Below are 17,065 nucleotides of genomic sequence, written 5' to 3'. Positions count from 1 at the left end.
CTGAATGATAGCTCCCATGTTTTAAGCATCTATCTGTGCTAGTCACTAAGGACTTACGATTTCTAAATCTCACAAGAACCCTGTGAGACAGACATCAGCGTTCCCATCTTACGCACAAGGACACTGAGGCTCTGAGGCACAACCTGCCCAGGAGAGGAGCAGAGCCAGCATGAGGCCTGAGCCCCCTCACCTGGCTGCCTCTGAAAGACCTGGACCTTTCACTGACTGTAGACAAGTCATTCAGTTTTTCTCAGTCTCAGAGGTGGGTCAACTAAACAGGTTTTGGCCCTACAACTTAGAACAAAGGAGACTAATGCAAAAGCAAATTAGACTATGTTACTACCACAGGGGCAGTGACAGGGCACCCTGGGGAGAGGATGCCATAGCAGAGAGAAGGGCTGTGAGGCCCGAAGCAGCCAGCCTGAGCCTCTTCTAGGGGAAGTGTAGTCTCAAGAAAGGAGGGGCTGACCTGAGGCTTCCTGAGGGGTCCCCTGCTGGAGCCCAGGTGAAGGAACCGAGGCTGGTACTGAGGTGAAGCCGGGGCATTCCCGGAGGTGACACAGAGACTGATGGGGCTCAGACCTCAGCAGCAGGCTCTGCCGGAGTTGAGGACAGACCCTTCAGGCTGGAGAGGAAAACAGGCTTTTCTAACTTCTTCCTTCCCCCTTGCAGTCTGCCTGAGAATCTGAGGGAGGAAAGTCCCCAGGGTCGAGGGAAGTGAGAGCTGCCATGCTGGGCCTGGGCAGAGGGGTAAGGCAAAGAGACAGAGGGAAGCACGGCTCTGCAAGTTGTCTATATTTGCATGCTGAGCTCATTGCTGCTCTTTTTCTCCCCAGAAAATAAAATTACATCACGATGCAGTGGGGAGGGGGAAGGCTGGAGGGTGGTATATTTGGGAAAGGTGAGAGGAACACAAGGGGGCGGCCGGCATCATCCTGGAGAGAGAAGATCTGTAAGTCCAGGACAGGCGAAGAAAGCCCCCACTTTGCTTCTGGACTCCACTCCTCCCCCCTCTCCCGCCTTCAAGGTGGATAAATCTGAGTGGTCATTTACTACGGCTCCCCTGACCCATAAAGGGAAGAAAAAGGTTTTTTCAAACACAGAGACAAGCAGCTAAAAGGATCCAGAGGCCAAAGGCCTTCCAAACTCTAACTTACTCTTTGCCGTCCAGGGTCCCAGCCACTGTGGTCACCGAAAGGTCTAAGGGGAGGTGTGTGTTCCTTTGGGAATAATTAAATCTGAGAATGGGGGTTCGCTGCTTAGGGGAAGAGGCAACGTCACTAGTCCAGTCCTCCCTTACTTCTGCCCCCATCCGGAGTCTTCCAGAACCCCAGCCCCCTCCTGCCTCCCCTCCCCCTCTCCCGCCCCTCCCCGCCCCCCGCCCCTCCCCGGCTCTGACATCACGGGCCGGCCGGGTGGGGTGAGGCGGCGCCGGGCTCGGGCTCAGGCTCCGCGGGCGGAAGAGGCGGCGGCGGCGGCGGCAGAAGCGGCGGCGGCGGCGGCGGGAGCCGAGGAGGAGGCTCCGGACGCTGCTCAGGAACCGGGGACGCCCGAGTGCCCGCTCCCCGAGCGCTCAGCCCCGGAGGCGGTGAGAGGGCCGCGCGGGGACGTGTCGCGGGGAGGGGCGGATCTGGGGTCTGGGCTTGGAGGGGCGTCGATCCGGGACGCCTGGGGGCAGATGCGGAGCGTGGGGGCCCCGGACGGGTTCGCTCCGTGTCAGGCCCCACGGGCTCCGTCTCTGTTGGTGTGCTCGAGCGCTGAGTGCCTGCTGGAGGCGGCGTGGCTCCGGCCGCACGTTCCACGATGAACGGCAGTTTGGGAGTCGGACCGGGGCCTGGGGATTGGGATGCAGCCTGCTTCCCGCCCAGCCGACTCGACTGGGCCGCCAGCTCCCGCCCCTCCCTCCCCTTCTCTGGCTTCGGACTCGCCTCGGCTGGCGGTCTCCCTGCCCAGCCCTGCCTCAGTTCCGCCAGCAGCCGCCCCTACTCTGAGGGCTTAAACCCGGCAGCTGGCACCACGTGCCTTCATCCAGTCTCTGCACCTGGGAAGAGGTGGGGTTGTCGAAGGCTAGTCCAGAGGGAAGGAATCGGGAGCTGGAGGGTGTAGAGGAGTGGAGTAGCTAACGTAAAACCTATTAATTTCATATAATCCGTGTCAAAACTGTCAGGGACACACACACACCTACAAGAGACACGCCAACACACACGGTGACACACACGCATGTGACTCTTACACACATCAACTGCACACAGCAAATCACAAACAGCCAGCCCTGCACTTGGGCATCCAAGCCCCCACCTCATCCTCACTGCCTCCCATGTGCGAGTCTCCTGGAAGAACATCAGTCTAACAGGACAGCTGAAGTCCACCCTGATTTTCTGGGCATTTTCTCCCAGCCCTAGGTTTCGGATTGCCCCTCTTTAAAACGGTGAAAAAAAAAAAAAAAAATGTAGAAAATCCTGGTCGCATTCCAGGACAGGGAGACAGGATCTTGAGGGTGAGTGAGGCTGCTACTTTGAAACTGGGTGAGTAGTGAGGGTAGGGGCTGCTGGTGGCCTCTCTTGCTGGGTCCATTTGGAGCTTAGGGTGCTGGGAGTGGCTGGCTTCTGGGCTTCTGAGTGGCCAAGGGACGGAGGAGGGGGTGGAAGAAAGGGAGAGGGAGAAAAAGAAGAAATGAGTATGAGTCAGCCAAGGATGGAGCCCAAGTCAGAGAGAGAGAATGAGGGGAATGTGTGTGACAGGCAGACGACATCGAGAGAGGGACACAGGGACAGAGATACAGTCAGGGAACTGGGAGAGGAAGGAAGTGAGAGGCAGAGATGGTCAGAAGGGTGGGGAGAGTGCTGGGGAATGGACTACAGAGGCCCAGAAATTAGGGAGGATGAAAGCAGGGTGGTGGTGGGACCACTGGGAGTTAGGGGAAACATGCTGAATCTGTGTTTTGTTTCCCTGTGTGTCTGGCCTCCAGGCTGTCAGAGCGATTAGCTTTAATTGCTCTTCCCTTTGTGGTTAAACACTCCATTGGGGAAATTGCCAGAGATGCCCTAGGCTGCTGGCTGCCCTGGTTGCCTACTTCCTCACTTCCCTGACACCTGTGCCCATCATGTGTGCATGTATTGTCAAGCACGTATAGGACCAGAGTTACACCCTGTCGTGCCATCCCCTCACTCTCTTAACAGCATCACCCACTGTGCAGTGGCAGACATCACTAACCTGTGTGCAAACTTATTTTCTTTATAGCAGGGACACTCACTCCTTCCTAGTATAGCTATAATAGTACAGTAGCTCTGTGTATTAAAATGAGGACACCAAGTCACAGAACCCAGGAATACTAAGGTATTCTTGGCTACCACCAGGTAGGATAGGATGAAAGCCCATTTAAAGACCAGGGACAGACATAATAGATGAGGAAGAGATAGAGATGGGAGAGAAATACAAGTAGAAAGAGATAGAACCAGATGATTAGAGAACAGCACAGCCCCACTCCCTCTCTCCTGCCCTGCCTGATCCAATGCCTGGTATCTCCTCTTGCTCTCATCTTGGGTCCAGGCTTTCTTCTCTTAGACTAAGGGCAGGAAGCTTCACCCCTTGTCTCTGTGCTCAGGCGTAACCCATTTTGCTTCTTGCACTGAGCATTGGGAGGTTGAGGTGTCCTACCTCACCCCCTCATTCCGAGGCTGGCTCTGGAGTCTTAGAATCCTTTTCTTCCTACTTTATAGAATAAATGCATCCCCTGCGCCCCACAAAAAGTTGAATAGAAGCTAAGGGGAGAAGTCAGTTGTGTATGACTGTAAAGGGATAATTAGGGATGGACAACAGGACTGCTTGAATTTGGGGCCCAGATCAGGCTTCACCTGGCACTTTCCCACCCCAGCCCTCTGCTTTGCGGTGATTACCACCCTCTCAAGCCCAGGCAGTAGGACTGACAGACCTGAGTGCCTACAAGCCCCCTTCTGCCTGCTGCAGGGATCTCCAGGTCCTTGCAGCTCCCCTCAGCTTAGGCAGCTGCAGCAGATGTGAGGGAGGGAGGGGGAGCAGCCCCTAATCCCAAGGCTTCTTAAATTTACTGAGGATTTGGAACCAAATGCTAGGGAGTGGGGATGATCATGAATTAACGTCCAAATGCATAGAATTTCTTGGGGTGCTGCCACCTCCTCCAAAGGACGTTTTACCCCAATTTGCCAGACTTCTCCAAGTGCCCCCAGGGCCTGCCTCTCCCTCCCCAGTGCCCATGGAGCACCCACCTGTCATGTTCCCGACCACTACCATCCTAGAAGGTCAGAATCTAACCCTTACCTCTTGCTCCTCTCCCTCAGCATCCTCAGTTGGTTTGACTTTTGTCAGGGCCCCACCTGCAGCCAGCTCAGGAGGAGAGGGAGGCAGGAAGGAAGGTGTGAGGAAGCGGTGAGCAGAGCACAGAATGATCTGGGAGGGAAGGGGACTGACTTCCTGGCAGCCTCAGCTCCGGTTCCCGGTTCCTGCCTGAGTATCCTGTCCCAAGAATGGCCTCCACCCAGGCCGCCTGGTGTTCCCCTGGGCAGCCTCTGCCCTGTTCCAGAGATCAGGAGGACTTTCTGAGCTATGGGGACAGGAGAATTCTCTATAGGCCCTTTGGAATTCTCAATCTTGGGTGAGAAAAGCAACATGGAGAGTGAAGGAGCCAAGCTTCTGCCAAGGCGCACCCATCATGGCCAGACTACCACTGAATAATGGTTGACCAGGCAGACTTGAAAACCGAGTAAGGAAACTCCCCCCACACTTCCCTACTGTGGCACCTGCTGCCACACCCAGGCCTGGGCAGATGGCTGTCTCCAGGGAGGCAGGCAACCAGGCTGCCTTTCCCAGCTCCCTCACGGGGCCTTTCCCCTATCCTTTCTGTCTCTTCTTACTCACCATTCCCCACATCCCTCCCATCCAGTGGTGTCATTGTCCTGACAACTCGGGGGGACCAGAACTGAGGTTGCCATGGTAACCGCTGAGCTCAGGGCTGCAGCCTTCTCATTGTGGACTCTGTGCTCCCTGTCCCCTTCACCGCCGCTGCAGGATTCCTCATTTGCAGCCTCAGTCTCTCCCTCTCCCAACCCGTTTGCTTCCTCTGTACTGTAGGCCCCCTCTTACCCTTCCTCTTTTCTCTGGATGTAAGCTTGTGATTATCTGCCTGCTTTCACATACTCTCAGCTGGTCAGACACACACACACACTAGACCACATACACTCAGAACCACTCATCCAATGTTGGCACATACACATCCGTTACCAGAACATCCACACACACCCACAGATAGCAGCACCGCCTCCTCCCTGCGCCTGTGCCCACACTCAGAGCAGCACCCACATAGGGTTCTGGCGCATACACCTTCCCACCCCATTTCTCTTAGGGGCCTCCTCGCTTCCATTCCACCCTCACAGAAAGGTCCTACCCGCCGCCCCCAGGCTTAATACACATTAATCCCTTCCCACCTACCTCCCCTGTTAAGTCTGCACACACACACACACACTCCCTCCTCCCTTCCAGGAGCTACACACACCACACACACACACACACCTCCCTCCCAGGAGCTACACACACACAAACTCCCTCCCCCCTCCCAGGAACTATACACACTACCTCCTCCCTCCCAGGAACTACACACACACACACACAGACATACCTCTCTCACACACACACACACACACACACACACCCCCCTCCCTCCCAGGAGCTACACACACACACACACAGACACACCCTCCCTCCCAGGAGCTACACACACACACCCACACCCACCTACATCTCCCTCCCAGGAGCTACACACACACACACACACACACACACACACCCTCCCTCCCAGGAGCTACACACACACACCCACACCCACCTACATCTCCCTCCCAGGAGCTACACACACACACACACACACACACACACACACACCCTCCCTCCCAGGAGCTACACACACACACCCACAACCACCTACATCTCCCTCCCAGGAGCTACACACACACACACACACCCCCACCCACACACACACACACACCCCCACCCACCCCTCTCCCCCCCAGGAGCTATACACACACACACACACACCTCCCTCCCAGGAGCTACACACACCACACACACACACACACACACACCCCTCCCTCCCAGGAGCTACACACACACCCCCTCCCTCCCAGGAACTGCCTCCCCCCGCCCCCCCCCACACCCCTCTCCCTCCCAGGAGCTATACACACACACACACACACACACGCCTCCCTCCCAGGAGCTATACACACGCACACACTCCCTCCTCCCACAGTATCTCTCATTTACAAACTCGTCTTCGATGTGAAAGCAGGGCGCTGTGATCTTAAAGTCTGTCCCATTTTCTAGCTGAGGGCTTGGTCCCAGAGTCTCCTCAGTGGGGGCAGTCTTCTTGAGGGCCTCCCTCCCACGCTGCCCTTTTCCTTTCTGCTCTTTTCATCCCCCCCTTCCTTCTTATCCCCTTCTCTGAACCCTGTCCCCGTCATTCCCTTGTCTCTGCACCCCTCCTCCTGTCCTTGGATTATCAGTGCAGGGGGCGGGGGCTGAGCTCCAGAGCCTGCTGCTGTGACCTAGTTTTCAGGGCGGAGACGGTCCTGGTGCTGACAGTCGGAGAGCACTGCTGCTGGCCCAGCCTGGCAGGGCCACCGCTGGGCCCTTCTGTCTGGTTGCACCTGGGTGTGCAAGTGAGCATGCGTGCAAGTGCCTGCTTCTCTGGGGGTCATGCTGGCCCTGCCGCCTGGCTTATTGTGTGTTTGTGTCACAGTGCCTGCCACCAAGGGAGGCTTGTTTGTTCTGGTCCAAGCAGGGGGCTGGGAATGGGGCCTGCTGGGTCCACACCCCTTACTATATGGTGGCCATGCTTCTCCACCTCAGCTTTCCTTCATATAAACAGAAATAAGGAAAATGGGCTGTGTCAGCCAGCCCCTTTCTGCAGTATTCCTAGCCCATTCTTGGAGAGATTTGTGGGCAGTTTCGTACAAGGTCATCTCCCTCCTTGCTCCACCTCTTGGTCTAGCTACAGACTGTTTACGGCATAACTTATTTTTGTAAATGCTTTACTTTTCTAATTACAAAAGAAATATAGTCCTAGGGGGGAAAATCCCCTTTTTAAAAACCTACCACTCGAGTTGTGTATTTTATCAAATCCAGAAAGTTCATTCTAAGGTCTGGCCTTTCTTCTTTCTGTCTTAGCCATAGTCCCTATCTTAGTGGAAGGAGGGTCTTTGATGTCCTCTCCCTTTTCACCCAAGAATCATGAAAGGGGCATGGGGTGAAGGCCTAAATGAGATCCAGCCTTCCCAGCTTTGGGGAGGTCATGTTGAAGGTAGTGCCAGCCGGATGTTGATGGAAGCATAAGTGGCAGCCCCTTCCTGCCAGACTTTCCCAAAGCAGCATCTGAACCCCTTCCCCCTGCCACCCAGCCAGCCTGAGAACTGGGCAGGGGGCCAGAGCCAGCCGCTTGGTATTCTTGGGCGCGGGGGCTGTAGGCATAGCACAAAGGCTAGGAGAGAGGGTTGTGTGGAGGCCTGGCAGCCATCAAGGGAGAAAATGGGCTCTACAAAGGTGGGGCTGTGGCCCATTGCTTTACCCTCCCCACCCCCACCCCGATGACTGAATACAGGGCTGAGCTCGGAGGGGCCAGGGGACCATTGGACCAGGCAACTAGGCATCTATCCAAAAATGAGGCACTAGTAGGGTAGTGGGGAGTTGAACTGAGGGACCCCGTTTGCTTCTGGAAAAGAATAGGAGCTAGAACATGAGCCCCCCAACCAACCCCAGCCCCCTTTTGTTAACCTTCTTACTGCCACAGCAAGCCTTTCCCTGGTGGTAGTTTTGGAGTGTTTTGTTTTTTGACAGGGGGAGGGGTTGCAGGTGGGTGGGGCGATCTGGGTGAGAAAGTCAGGAGCAGGTTGCTATGGTAACCGCCTCCTCAGTCAGGGAGCCGTTGCCAGGGTTACTGTTACAGGGAGGAAAAGGAAGAAAAAAGATGGTGGGAGAAGGAGGTGTGATTTTTCACTCTTGACTTGAGCCTGGTCCCTAGCTTTCCAGTTACTTCCTGTCTGCTCCTATCTCCCTTGGGGTCTTCCTTTTCTCCCTCCAGCCCTGGCCTCCCCAGCCTGAGTTCTGGGCACATGCCTGGCAGGGCTGAGGAAGTGGGCAGTGCCAGTGAGTGAACCAGATCCTGAAACTCAAGTTCAGCGTCCTGTCTCCTTGTTCCCCCAACTCCAGTCATGGCCGAGTACGGGACCCTCCTCCAGGACCTGACCAACAACATTACCCTTGAAGATCTGGAGCAGCTCAAGTCAGCCTGCAAGGAGGACATCCCCAGTGAGAAGAGTGAGGAGATCACTACTGGCAGTGCCTGGTTTAGCTTCCTGGAGAGCCACAACAAGCTGGACAAAGGTGGGGGAGGGGGCCACAGGCATCTGGCCGTCAGCCTCTCAGGCTCAGCTCATGCAAGTAGAAATCAGACCTCCTGTACAAAGACCTCCTCTCTGACAAGGCAGGATGAGAGGAATGCTCGAGGAGAGGAGATCGGCTCTAGGGCAGTGGTCTTTACATTCTTCATGGTTCCCTTGTCAGTAAAAATATTAATTCAGTAGATGTTACTCAGATCCTACTGTGCTGTGCTATTATCACATATATAATAGAACATTAAAGTAGAAGTTAAAAGCGATAAAAGTTTAAAACCACAAGTTCTATCATTTTCTTGTCTACTTTTAGAGACCACTGCCCTGGAAAGGGCTTTGGGGAGGAACTGGTGTTTAAGATGGCCCTGAAGGGCAAGAGGGATTTCAAAGGTAGGGTCCAAAGGAAGACCTGCTAGGCAGAGGGACACAGTATGTTTAGAAGTGGCTGGAAAGGTGAGTTGAGACTGTGCTGTGGAGGGCCTTGAGTGATGCAGCATTTGATAGGTGAGGTCAATGACCTGAGGGCCCTTTCAGAGATGCACCTGTAGCGTGGAATATAGGGAGGCTGGAGGAGGACATGCAGCACTCAGGAGACTACTGCAGTGGAGGCAAGGAGCCAGGCAAGAAGGCCTCGGCAGTCTCCTAGAACTGGCCAACTCACACCATCCCTCTGGTCGTGTCCGTACCTTCTTGTTCACAATTACCCTTCTCACTAGGCCCAGAAATCTCTCCCAGGTTGTCTCAGATCCCACCCTTTCAGTCCCACTTGGGCTGCGAGGAAATTCTGAGGCATGTTGTGGTTTTGTCGCTAAGTCATGTCCTCTGTCCCTGGGATTTCCCAGGCAAGAATACTGCAAGGGGTTTGCCATTTCCTTCTCTGGGATCTTCCAAGTCCAGGGATCGAACCTGAGTCTCCTGCATTGGCAGGCGGATTCTTTACCACTGAGCCACCAACCAGCAAAGCCCCCATTCTGATGCTTACTTGGAGGAAAAGTGGAAGAGGGACAGGGTGGATGATGGGTATTTGGAAGGCCAGTTCATTTTCTCTGCTCCCCTCCCCTCCCGTGTGGAACCTGGTATTTCACCTAAATCTCACATTCTAAATCTGTAATCTTGAAAGTTAACTGATCAATGATCTGTCCTTCCCGGGAATAGTCAGTCCTCTGTACTGTTTTTCGCCCTGGCTTTCTGTTCCTGGCTTAGTTAACCCTCGTCTTCCAGGGAGGCCTCACTCTTCTGGTGGAAGTGCTCAGTCTCCGTTCTTGAAGCCCAGTCCAGTAGTGTAGGGGAAGCCAAGAGCTACGGTCTAGCTCTGACCCTGTCTCCTGCCTTCCTCTAGACAACCTCTCTTATATCGAGCACATCTTTGAGATCTCCCGCCGTCCTGACCTCCTCACTATGGTGGTTGACTACAGAACCCGTGTTCTGAAGATCTCTGAGGAAGATGAGCTGGACACCAAGCTAACCCGTATCCCCAGTGCCAAGAAGTACAAAGGTAAGAGGCCATGCCTTTAATGTGCACCTCCGCCCCTCCCACGGACTACCTGTGGAATACTTGAATTTGGGGAGGACAGAGGCTCTGTTAGCCTGTCTGCTGTCTCCCATGACTTCTGTCCCTGGACATGTGCCTTTTTGCCCTCAGACATTATCCGGCAGCCCTCTGAGGAAGAGATCATCAAATTGGCTCCTCCACCGAAGAAAGCCTGAGCAAGGGGGAGGAAGAGGAGGAAGGTTGGACCTTCATCAGACTACTCTTTCCCCATCCTGCAGGGGAGGGGCAAGGGCAGCCCTCCCCCATCTACCCACTTACTAACCTGGTCCTAACCCCTTGCTGTGCGCGTGTGTGTGCGTGTGCGCACGCTCTGGCTGTCTGTCTACATGTCTAGCTCATCTAGTTCCTCCTCCTTGCGAGGGGATGGGGGTCAGGGGCTGGGGGTGGTGGTGGGGCTCAGTTTCCCCACTCCAGGGGTAGTTGGGGGCTATTTCTATGCAAATAGAAATAGACACATTCTCTTACTTCCCTTTCCTCCACTCTTCCCCCACCTCCAAGTGTGGGAGCAGAAAGGACCTGTGTTTTCCTACATTGAGGAGGCAAGGCAAGAGTGAGGCATGGGAGAGTTGGGTGAATCTAATGAAAAGCAGTGAGAGGGAATATGAAGAGGCCACCCAACCCCCACCTGGCAGGGGCAAAGAGAAGCCAGAGTTTGTGTTTGTACCCCAATGCTGGACTGGCTGAGGAGTCCTGTTTCCGACTGTTCCTCAGGTTAGAGGGCCTGGGCACCAGCAGGTCCCCTTTTGCTCCCCTTTCATAGGCCTAGGGTGGGTGTGAGCCAGGGACCTGAAGAGAGAGATCACTGGATCCTTCCCTGGTCCCCAAGTTCAAACCCCATGAGAACCCAGCACTAGATTCCACCCCCATCCCCCACCTCTGGAGAGACTATGCTGGGAACAGGCCCCCACCACTGAGCCTGAGGGGATGAAGGCAGAGAGGAGTCCTCTTTTCTACTCCTTTATTCCTACTCAGACTGTTGCACATACTAGCCTTGGGAGTTCCTAGAATAGAAATCCTTAGGTTTTAATTCCAGTCCTATTTCCACCTACAGAGTCCCAACGTGGTTATTGCAGGCAACCTTCCCTCTCTCCGTGGTCTAGAAGCCCCTCCCCCAAGGTAGAAAGAAGGGAAGAAGCGAACTCCAGTGTTTCCGTTGCACTGATCCCCAGTTCAGTCCAGGAGGGGGCTTGGTAACCCCTCTCCCTCAATATCCTGGCGCCTTGGGCTTGTGAACGCCTCCTAGCCAAATCACTAGAGTACAGTGACCCCAGCCTCCTGCCTGTCCCGAGTGAGCCCTCCCCACCCTGACCGTGCTAACTGTGTGTACATATATATTCTACATATATGTATATTAAACCCGCACTGCCATGTGTACCCTTTTTCTGTGGTGTCTAGCATTAACTTATTGTCAAGGCCCGGGCGGGGGTGGAAGGAGAATGCCACAGTGAAGGGAGTGGCAGAGTCAAATTGCTATATAGTCGAAAAAGAAAACTTTTTTAAACTTTAATTTCACATGCAATCTCAAGAGACTATTTAGAGAGTTTAAGTGAGGTGGGGAGCTTTTGGGATGTTGGGAACAAAACTTCAGTGGGAGGGAAGGGCTGGCTGTTGGAGAGGGAAGAAGCCAGCCTGGCTGGAGAGCACCCTCTACCAGCCCAGCCCAGCCTGTCCCCTCTGGCCACTGCTGCGGACACCTGCCTTAAAACATACACCTCGAGTACTCCACAGTTTTGCCTTAAAGGACCTTCCCAAGTTTCCCCAGCCCTGTCTGGCTTTCTCCCTCAAGGAGAGAGAGATACTTGTAGAATTGGGAGGTGGAAAATGAGCATGAATTGTCCTTCCAAGCCAGAATACGTTACGTGAGATAGAGTTTGAGAAAGAGAGAGAGAGAGAGAGAGAGAGGGAATAAAGAGGCTCTTCAAAGCGAGGCTTCCATTGGAGGGGAGAGGATGAGATGAGAGAAGGGAGACAGGGTTCATTTTCAGCGGAGTGTAGTAAATTTCTCTGTAAGGCAAAATAATCTAAAAAGACTAACCTGCCCTCCTATCCCCATACTGCTGTGAGACTGCCCCATTCTCTGCTCCTCTGTCTGCAGTGTGCACGGCCTTGTTCTAACCCTGGAATAAAGGTGATTGATTGTACTGTACCTAACTGATTTTAGAATCTCTCTGAATGACCAAGATTTTGGAGACTTTGGATGACTGGGAAGGGAGGGAGAGCAAAATTTACCCCCAAATCCTTAACTGCAGCCTGGAACAGAGGTCAGGAAAATACCCCTAAGTAGTATCTCTCCCTTCCCTCATCTTCGAAGTATCACTGAACTGTGAGGCCTATTCCACTTACACAGTCTCCAGCTGGAGCCCAACTGCTGGAAACATGGATATACCAAGCTGGACTTCCTAAAATTGTAAAACTAAGGTCAGGCACCATACTGAAAGGAGCAAAAATGGACCATCACAAGTGAATGGCTCACATATCACACACAGAGCAGCAGTGAGGAAAAACAAAAAAAAGCTTTACTGAGAGAAAATACACAACAAATTCCAGAGTGCATGGTTTCAGCCCACTCCATCACCCTACCAGCAATAAGAACACAGACCACTCACAGCCACCACACATTCCCTACCTCTGGAAGGAAGTGCAGCAGCTAACATCTGGTCTGAGAGCTGCTAGGAAAAGGGACAGGAGGAAGGAGTGTCTGGGAATTCCATCCTTTCACTCTTCCCTTCCTTCCTGGCCTGTTCTAGTGGAATCTGACTGTCCCAGGATGCAGAATTCCTAGCTGGGAACAAACAAATAGCAGCAAAAGCATTTAAGGGCAAGAATTCAACTGGGACTTTCCTATTTATTGACCACTGACACAACAGATGTCTGAGCCCCAGCCACCTTAATCACTCCTTAGATTAATGCCTTGTCCGTCAATCCCAAGATATGGGAAGGTGGACAAGGTAGAAAGTCAAACCCAGGAGGTCTTTCCCTATAGTCTTCCATTAGGAAGGGAGCTGGTGTGAAGCTGGATAGCTTAAAGAATCAAGCAGATAAAGGTCAGAGTGAGTGTGTCTTCTATCACACACGGTACTAGGAGAAATGGTCTGCAGTGGCAGGACCCTTCCTGAAGTCATAGTTCAGTCAAGTTTTAAAGATAAGCCAGTCTCTGGCTAGAAGAGCCATCCTAGGAACCCTTACAAGACTTAAGGAGAGGTAGGATATCTGGGGCAAAAAGCTGAAAGGGGTTTTCCTCAACCCTGAAACCATGGTGGGAAAGCATGGAAGGGCAGAATTCAGGATCCTTCCATTCCTGAGCCTCCAAAAACCTAAAGAGTTAAGCCCCAGTCTCCAATGGCCATGCACAGAGGGTAGGCTGACCCCAGGTGACCCCTCCACACCATTACTCTCACTCACTCTCTCCTGGAAGTCCCTTTATTGCAGTCATAGAGAATATATAGGTATTTAAACTTTGACAATAATTTTAACGGGATACATCCAATTTTGAGTTGCTTTTTAATATATTTATAGATATAAAATTAGGCCTCTAACAGTGATAGGGACAGGGAGATTGCTGCCACCAAACAACTTTTTTTTTAAAGTAAGAGAAGAGGTAACATCCTTCCTATGCTTCCACTTCTGCCCCTCCTCCCACCTCCCCCCAACCTCCCTCACCAGACCTACTGAGGGGATGATGGGATAAAGAAGAAAGTGAAGGATACATAATCAAGTGCAAAACACTGTGATAAGTTCAGAGAATGAATGGGGTGGAAAGGAAAGTGAAGAGTGTAGGATGGTTAGGGACTCTTATTAAAAAGACTTCCCAGAAAGACAGGATCCTGGGATGGGGTTGCTCGGGGGCGGGGGGCAGGCGGGTGGAGAAAAAACAATGCAACTGTCATAGACTTTTAAAAAATAAAAGAAAATAAAGTCAAAAACCTAAACCAAAGAGAGTGTGGCATTTCTACCACCCCCAGTCTGGCCCCTCGGTACTGAACAGCCAGTTATCCCCCCACCCGCCACCCAAGAAACAAGGGAGACCAAAGAAAAGGAAACCCCATTCCCTACCCCAAACCAGTTAATAAAATAGGCTCTCCCTTCCCCCCCAAAAAGGGTTTGGGGAGAAGCCATTTCTGCTGAGTCCTATGCACCTCTCCATGGAGCCCCATTCCAGGGCTCAACTCCCACTCCTAGACACTCTCTGTAGGTTCACTCCCCTCTGGCTTGTCCTCCTGGGATGTCTTTTTTTTTTTTAAATCTAAAGCAAAAAAGTCCAAAGTGCGTTTCTGCTGAATGTTAGGGCCTGGCACAGGAAAGGGCTGCCCAGGCAGGATCGGGTTGGCAGCCCCAGCCCACCCCTCCTGGGTATGAGGCCTCAGGATGGCATGCACTGCACCCGGTCAGGACCCTCCTCCTCGTCCGATGTGTCTGAGGAGCTGGGAGACTCATCAGAGTCGGCGTCTGTGGCCCCAACCCCAGGTTCTCGCCAGCGCTGTAGGATGGGAAAGGCTTATTAGTAATTTCCTTGGAACAAGGTCAAGCCTGTTAGGCCTTAGCTACAATTTATATGCTCTAGCCCAGGGGTCAGCAGAATTTTTCTTAAAGGGCCAGATGGTAAATATTTTAGACTCATGGGCCATATCTCTGTCACAACTATTCAACTCTGCTTTCCCGTTGTAGCATGAAAGCAGCCAGACAATACATAAATGAATGGGGGTGGCTATCTTCTAACGATACTTTATTTACAAAAAGCAGGCATTTGCCAAAACTGCCGGTTTGCTAAACCCTACCCTAGGGTCTCTTCTGGCATGAGAGAAAAAAAACAGAAGACAGCCTGAGCTTTATTATTTCTTCTCAACCCCTTCCCCACCCTCATGTGTTTGCCTTTTTGAAGACACCCTGGCGCGTGCATGGTGATGGAAAACACAAAGCAGACACCATCTATTTCCACTAGTGGCTTGTCCAAGGCTACATGAAGGCTCTGATGGGGATGGGGAATAATGGATAGGAAACCCAACCAACTTCACCTGATTCCTCCTAAAGCAATGAGGAAGTATTCACTGGAATGTTTCACCCTGTTGAGAGGGTCACTGCCCTTGGGAGCTCACTTCCCACTCCCGCTTACCCGGTGATGGCGTCTCTGTCTCAGGTGGTGCATGAGGAACCAGAGCATGTGGCTATCAAACAGGTCAGTGTGGTGCAAGCTATCTTCATCCCGTTCCCGCTTGTTCTTCTTAATCACCTGGAACCGAAGAGGGTGAGGGGATTGGGCGATGAATATAAACCCTAGACTTGATCAGAAAAGGCTGGAGTTCCAGCCCAGTAAAATCTTCCCTTAGAAACTTAATAAGCTGGAGTGAGCTAGATGAGATTAAGAAAGGACGCTCCAAGTCCATCCATTGAGGTGGATAATTTTTCCTAACGATGTCCCCACCCCCACTCTACCATTAACCAGAGGCACTTCAAAGCTGTGCCATGGACCCCTGGCCTGGGACTATTCCTAGAGACGCAATGACAGGCATGTGGGGGGATGGTGTTAGGGCAGCGCCTTTAAAAAATTGTACAGCAAGTTATTCCTTCCTATAACAATGAAAACTCCTAACAGTATTTTGATAAGCAGAAAGAAGAAATCCTTAGTCAGTTACTTACATCCTTTAACCCTGTAAGTTCAGTGGAAGTTTCAGCTGTGGGTGCCCAGATTTTGACATCATGGTCTAGGCCACTGGTTGCCAGCACAGGCAGGTGAGGGTGGGGCTCAAGACAGTTTACCTGGTCAGGAGAAGAGGAAAACATAGGCATAGGGGTACGTGGGAATAGTCTAAAAATCACTTCTCATTTTGCACCAATAACTGTCCTTGATAAAAGTTAAGGTAGCTGCTGGGAGGACATGCCCACCCATCATGAGCCTAGGCCAAAGGGTCCTGGACACAGACTGGGTATAAGATCAGGCCTATCTCTCATTTCCCATGTTCAGGTAGGGGTGGCCTCATCCCCAGACATAGCTCTAGGGGTGGGCGGGTGACTGGCCAAGCGTATGCTGCCTTCACAAAAAAGCAATGAGGTCCAGATGACCTCATTCTCTCCAGATTCCAAAGCTCCAGCTCGCCCAAGGCTGGAAAAAACATCTCAGTGGCTTTTACCAAGTGGCAAATAAATTTTTCAAAATGAAGGAAACAGCAGCAGCTGCTGAGCCCCTAGAGAAGGCTCAGAGAACAATTACATTCACTTGGCACTGTTTACTAGACCTGGAAGAAGGCATGGGCTGGGAAGAGGCTGAGCCTGAACACTGGTGGGGGTAGAGGAGACCCACGTCTGCTTGAGACCCCTGCACACCCCAGGAGACGGCACCCTGCTGCCTGCCGTGAAAGCATAACAGGCTCAGCTGCAGGACAGCAGAGTACAGCAAGGCAGTTTCCTGGGGCACCAACTGCCTCAAGCTCTGCCACCCTCCGGATATTATTCACTGAGCAGGAGGAAGGAGTTTCAGAAGCTGAGACGAAGGCCTTCTGGCTTAGGCAGCCTCCTATCCAAAGGCACCCATGCCCCCTGCTGTCTGACTTGGAAACATCAGCCTTCCTCAGGAGAGCAGGGCAGCTACCATCCCCACCAGAAGACCTGGTCCTAGTCTAGTTGCTAAAGAATTCTTGGGCTTTTAGTCAGACGAGGAATAGACAGCAAAAGTATCCAGAAGGAAGACGGTGTGGCCCCGTCCACTCCTCACCTCACCCCACCCCACCCTGTCTTGCAGCTGCCATGCAGTCCAAGAAAACAACCCTTGGCAAACAGCCTCTTAGTTCTCTATGGACCAACCTCTGCCTCCCCTGCACATGCAGAGTGGCTGACAGGAGGCCAAGGTCAGCATGGAAAACTGACATACAGATTTCTAATATTTGTCTTCCATTTTATAAGTAAACAAATTCTGAGAATAGACTGACGCTAAGCCTGAGTGTAAAAGTAAAACAGAAACCACATTTCCCTGTCTCCTTTTATTCCACGTATCAGCTCATTGCAAAGTTTATATCTGAGCTCCTTTAGGAAGTGTGGAAGAAGCTCCACCACCTGGAGCAGAGAAGGCACCAAATAGAAAAACTCCAATGCCAGAAATATTATCAAG

At 52.5% G+C, this 17,065-nt stretch overlaps 2 protein-coding genes across 7 annotated transcripts in view; one reads left to right on the top strand and one right to left on the bottom strand.

Annotated features, from left to right (window-relative positions):
- The first annotated feature begins 1,428 nt into the window (after nucleotides 1-1,428).
- On the top strand, nucleotides 1,429-12,112 carry PEA15 (proliferation and apoptosis adaptor protein 15). The gene is made up of 4 exons (XM_055583870.1): nucleotides 1,429-1,588; nucleotides 8,233-8,406; nucleotides 9,754-9,909; nucleotides 10,057-12,112. Exons 2-4 carry the CDS (start codon nucleotides 8,235-8,237, stop codon nucleotides 10,119-10,121), a joined length of 393 nt encoding a protein of 130 aa, XP_055439845.1. The 5' UTR covers nucleotides 1,429-1,588; nucleotides 8,233-8,234; the 3' UTR covers nucleotides 10,122-12,112.
- A 1,895-nt stretch (nucleotides 12,113-14,007) lies between these two features.
- DCAF8 (DDB1 and CUL4 associated factor 8) overlaps nucleotides 14,008-17,065 on the bottom strand; it is a 39,163-nt gene continuing 36,105 nt past the window's right edge. For all 6 annotated transcript variants that reach the window (XM_055583863.1, XM_055583867.1, XM_055583861.1 and 3 more), the window contains 3 exons: nucleotides 15,601-15,720; nucleotides 15,077-15,193; nucleotides 14,008-14,443 (listed from right to left, as the gene is read on the bottom strand). In XM_055583863.1, coding sequence (XP_055439838.1) covers nucleotides 14,327-14,443; nucleotides 15,077-15,193; nucleotides 15,601-15,720 — 354 coding nt within the window. In that variant the 3' untranslated portion in view covers nucleotides 14,008-14,326. The remainder of the gene's footprint in view (nucleotides 14,444-15,076; nucleotides 15,194-15,600; nucleotides 15,721-17,065) is intronic.

The sequence above is a fragment of the Bubalus kerabau genome, chromosome 6, assembly GCF_029407905.1.
Source record: "Bubalus kerabau isolate K-KA32 ecotype Philippines breed swamp buffalo chromosome 6, PCC_UOA_SB_1v2, whole genome shotgun sequence".
Taxonomy (NCBI): Eukaryota; Metazoa; Chordata; class Mammalia; order Artiodactyla; family Bovidae; genus Bubalus; species Bubalus kerabau.
The sequence above is the reverse complement of the archived record's forward strand: the minus strand, read 5'-3'. Positions and strand labels throughout refer to the sequence as shown.

Coding starts and splice junctions, on each gene's coding strand:
- PEA15 (XM_055583870.1), top strand. CDS start 8,235: ATGGCCGAGTACGGGACCCTCCTCCAGGACCTGACCAACAACATTACC. Junction 8,407..9,753: donor CCACAACAAGCTGGACAAAG/GTGGGGGAGGGG, acceptor GCCTTCCTCTAG/ACAACCTCTCTTATATCGAG. Junction 9,910..10,056: donor CAGTGCCAAGAAGTACAAAG/GTAAGAGGCCAT, acceptor TTTTGCCCTCAG/ACATTATCCGGCAGCCCTCT.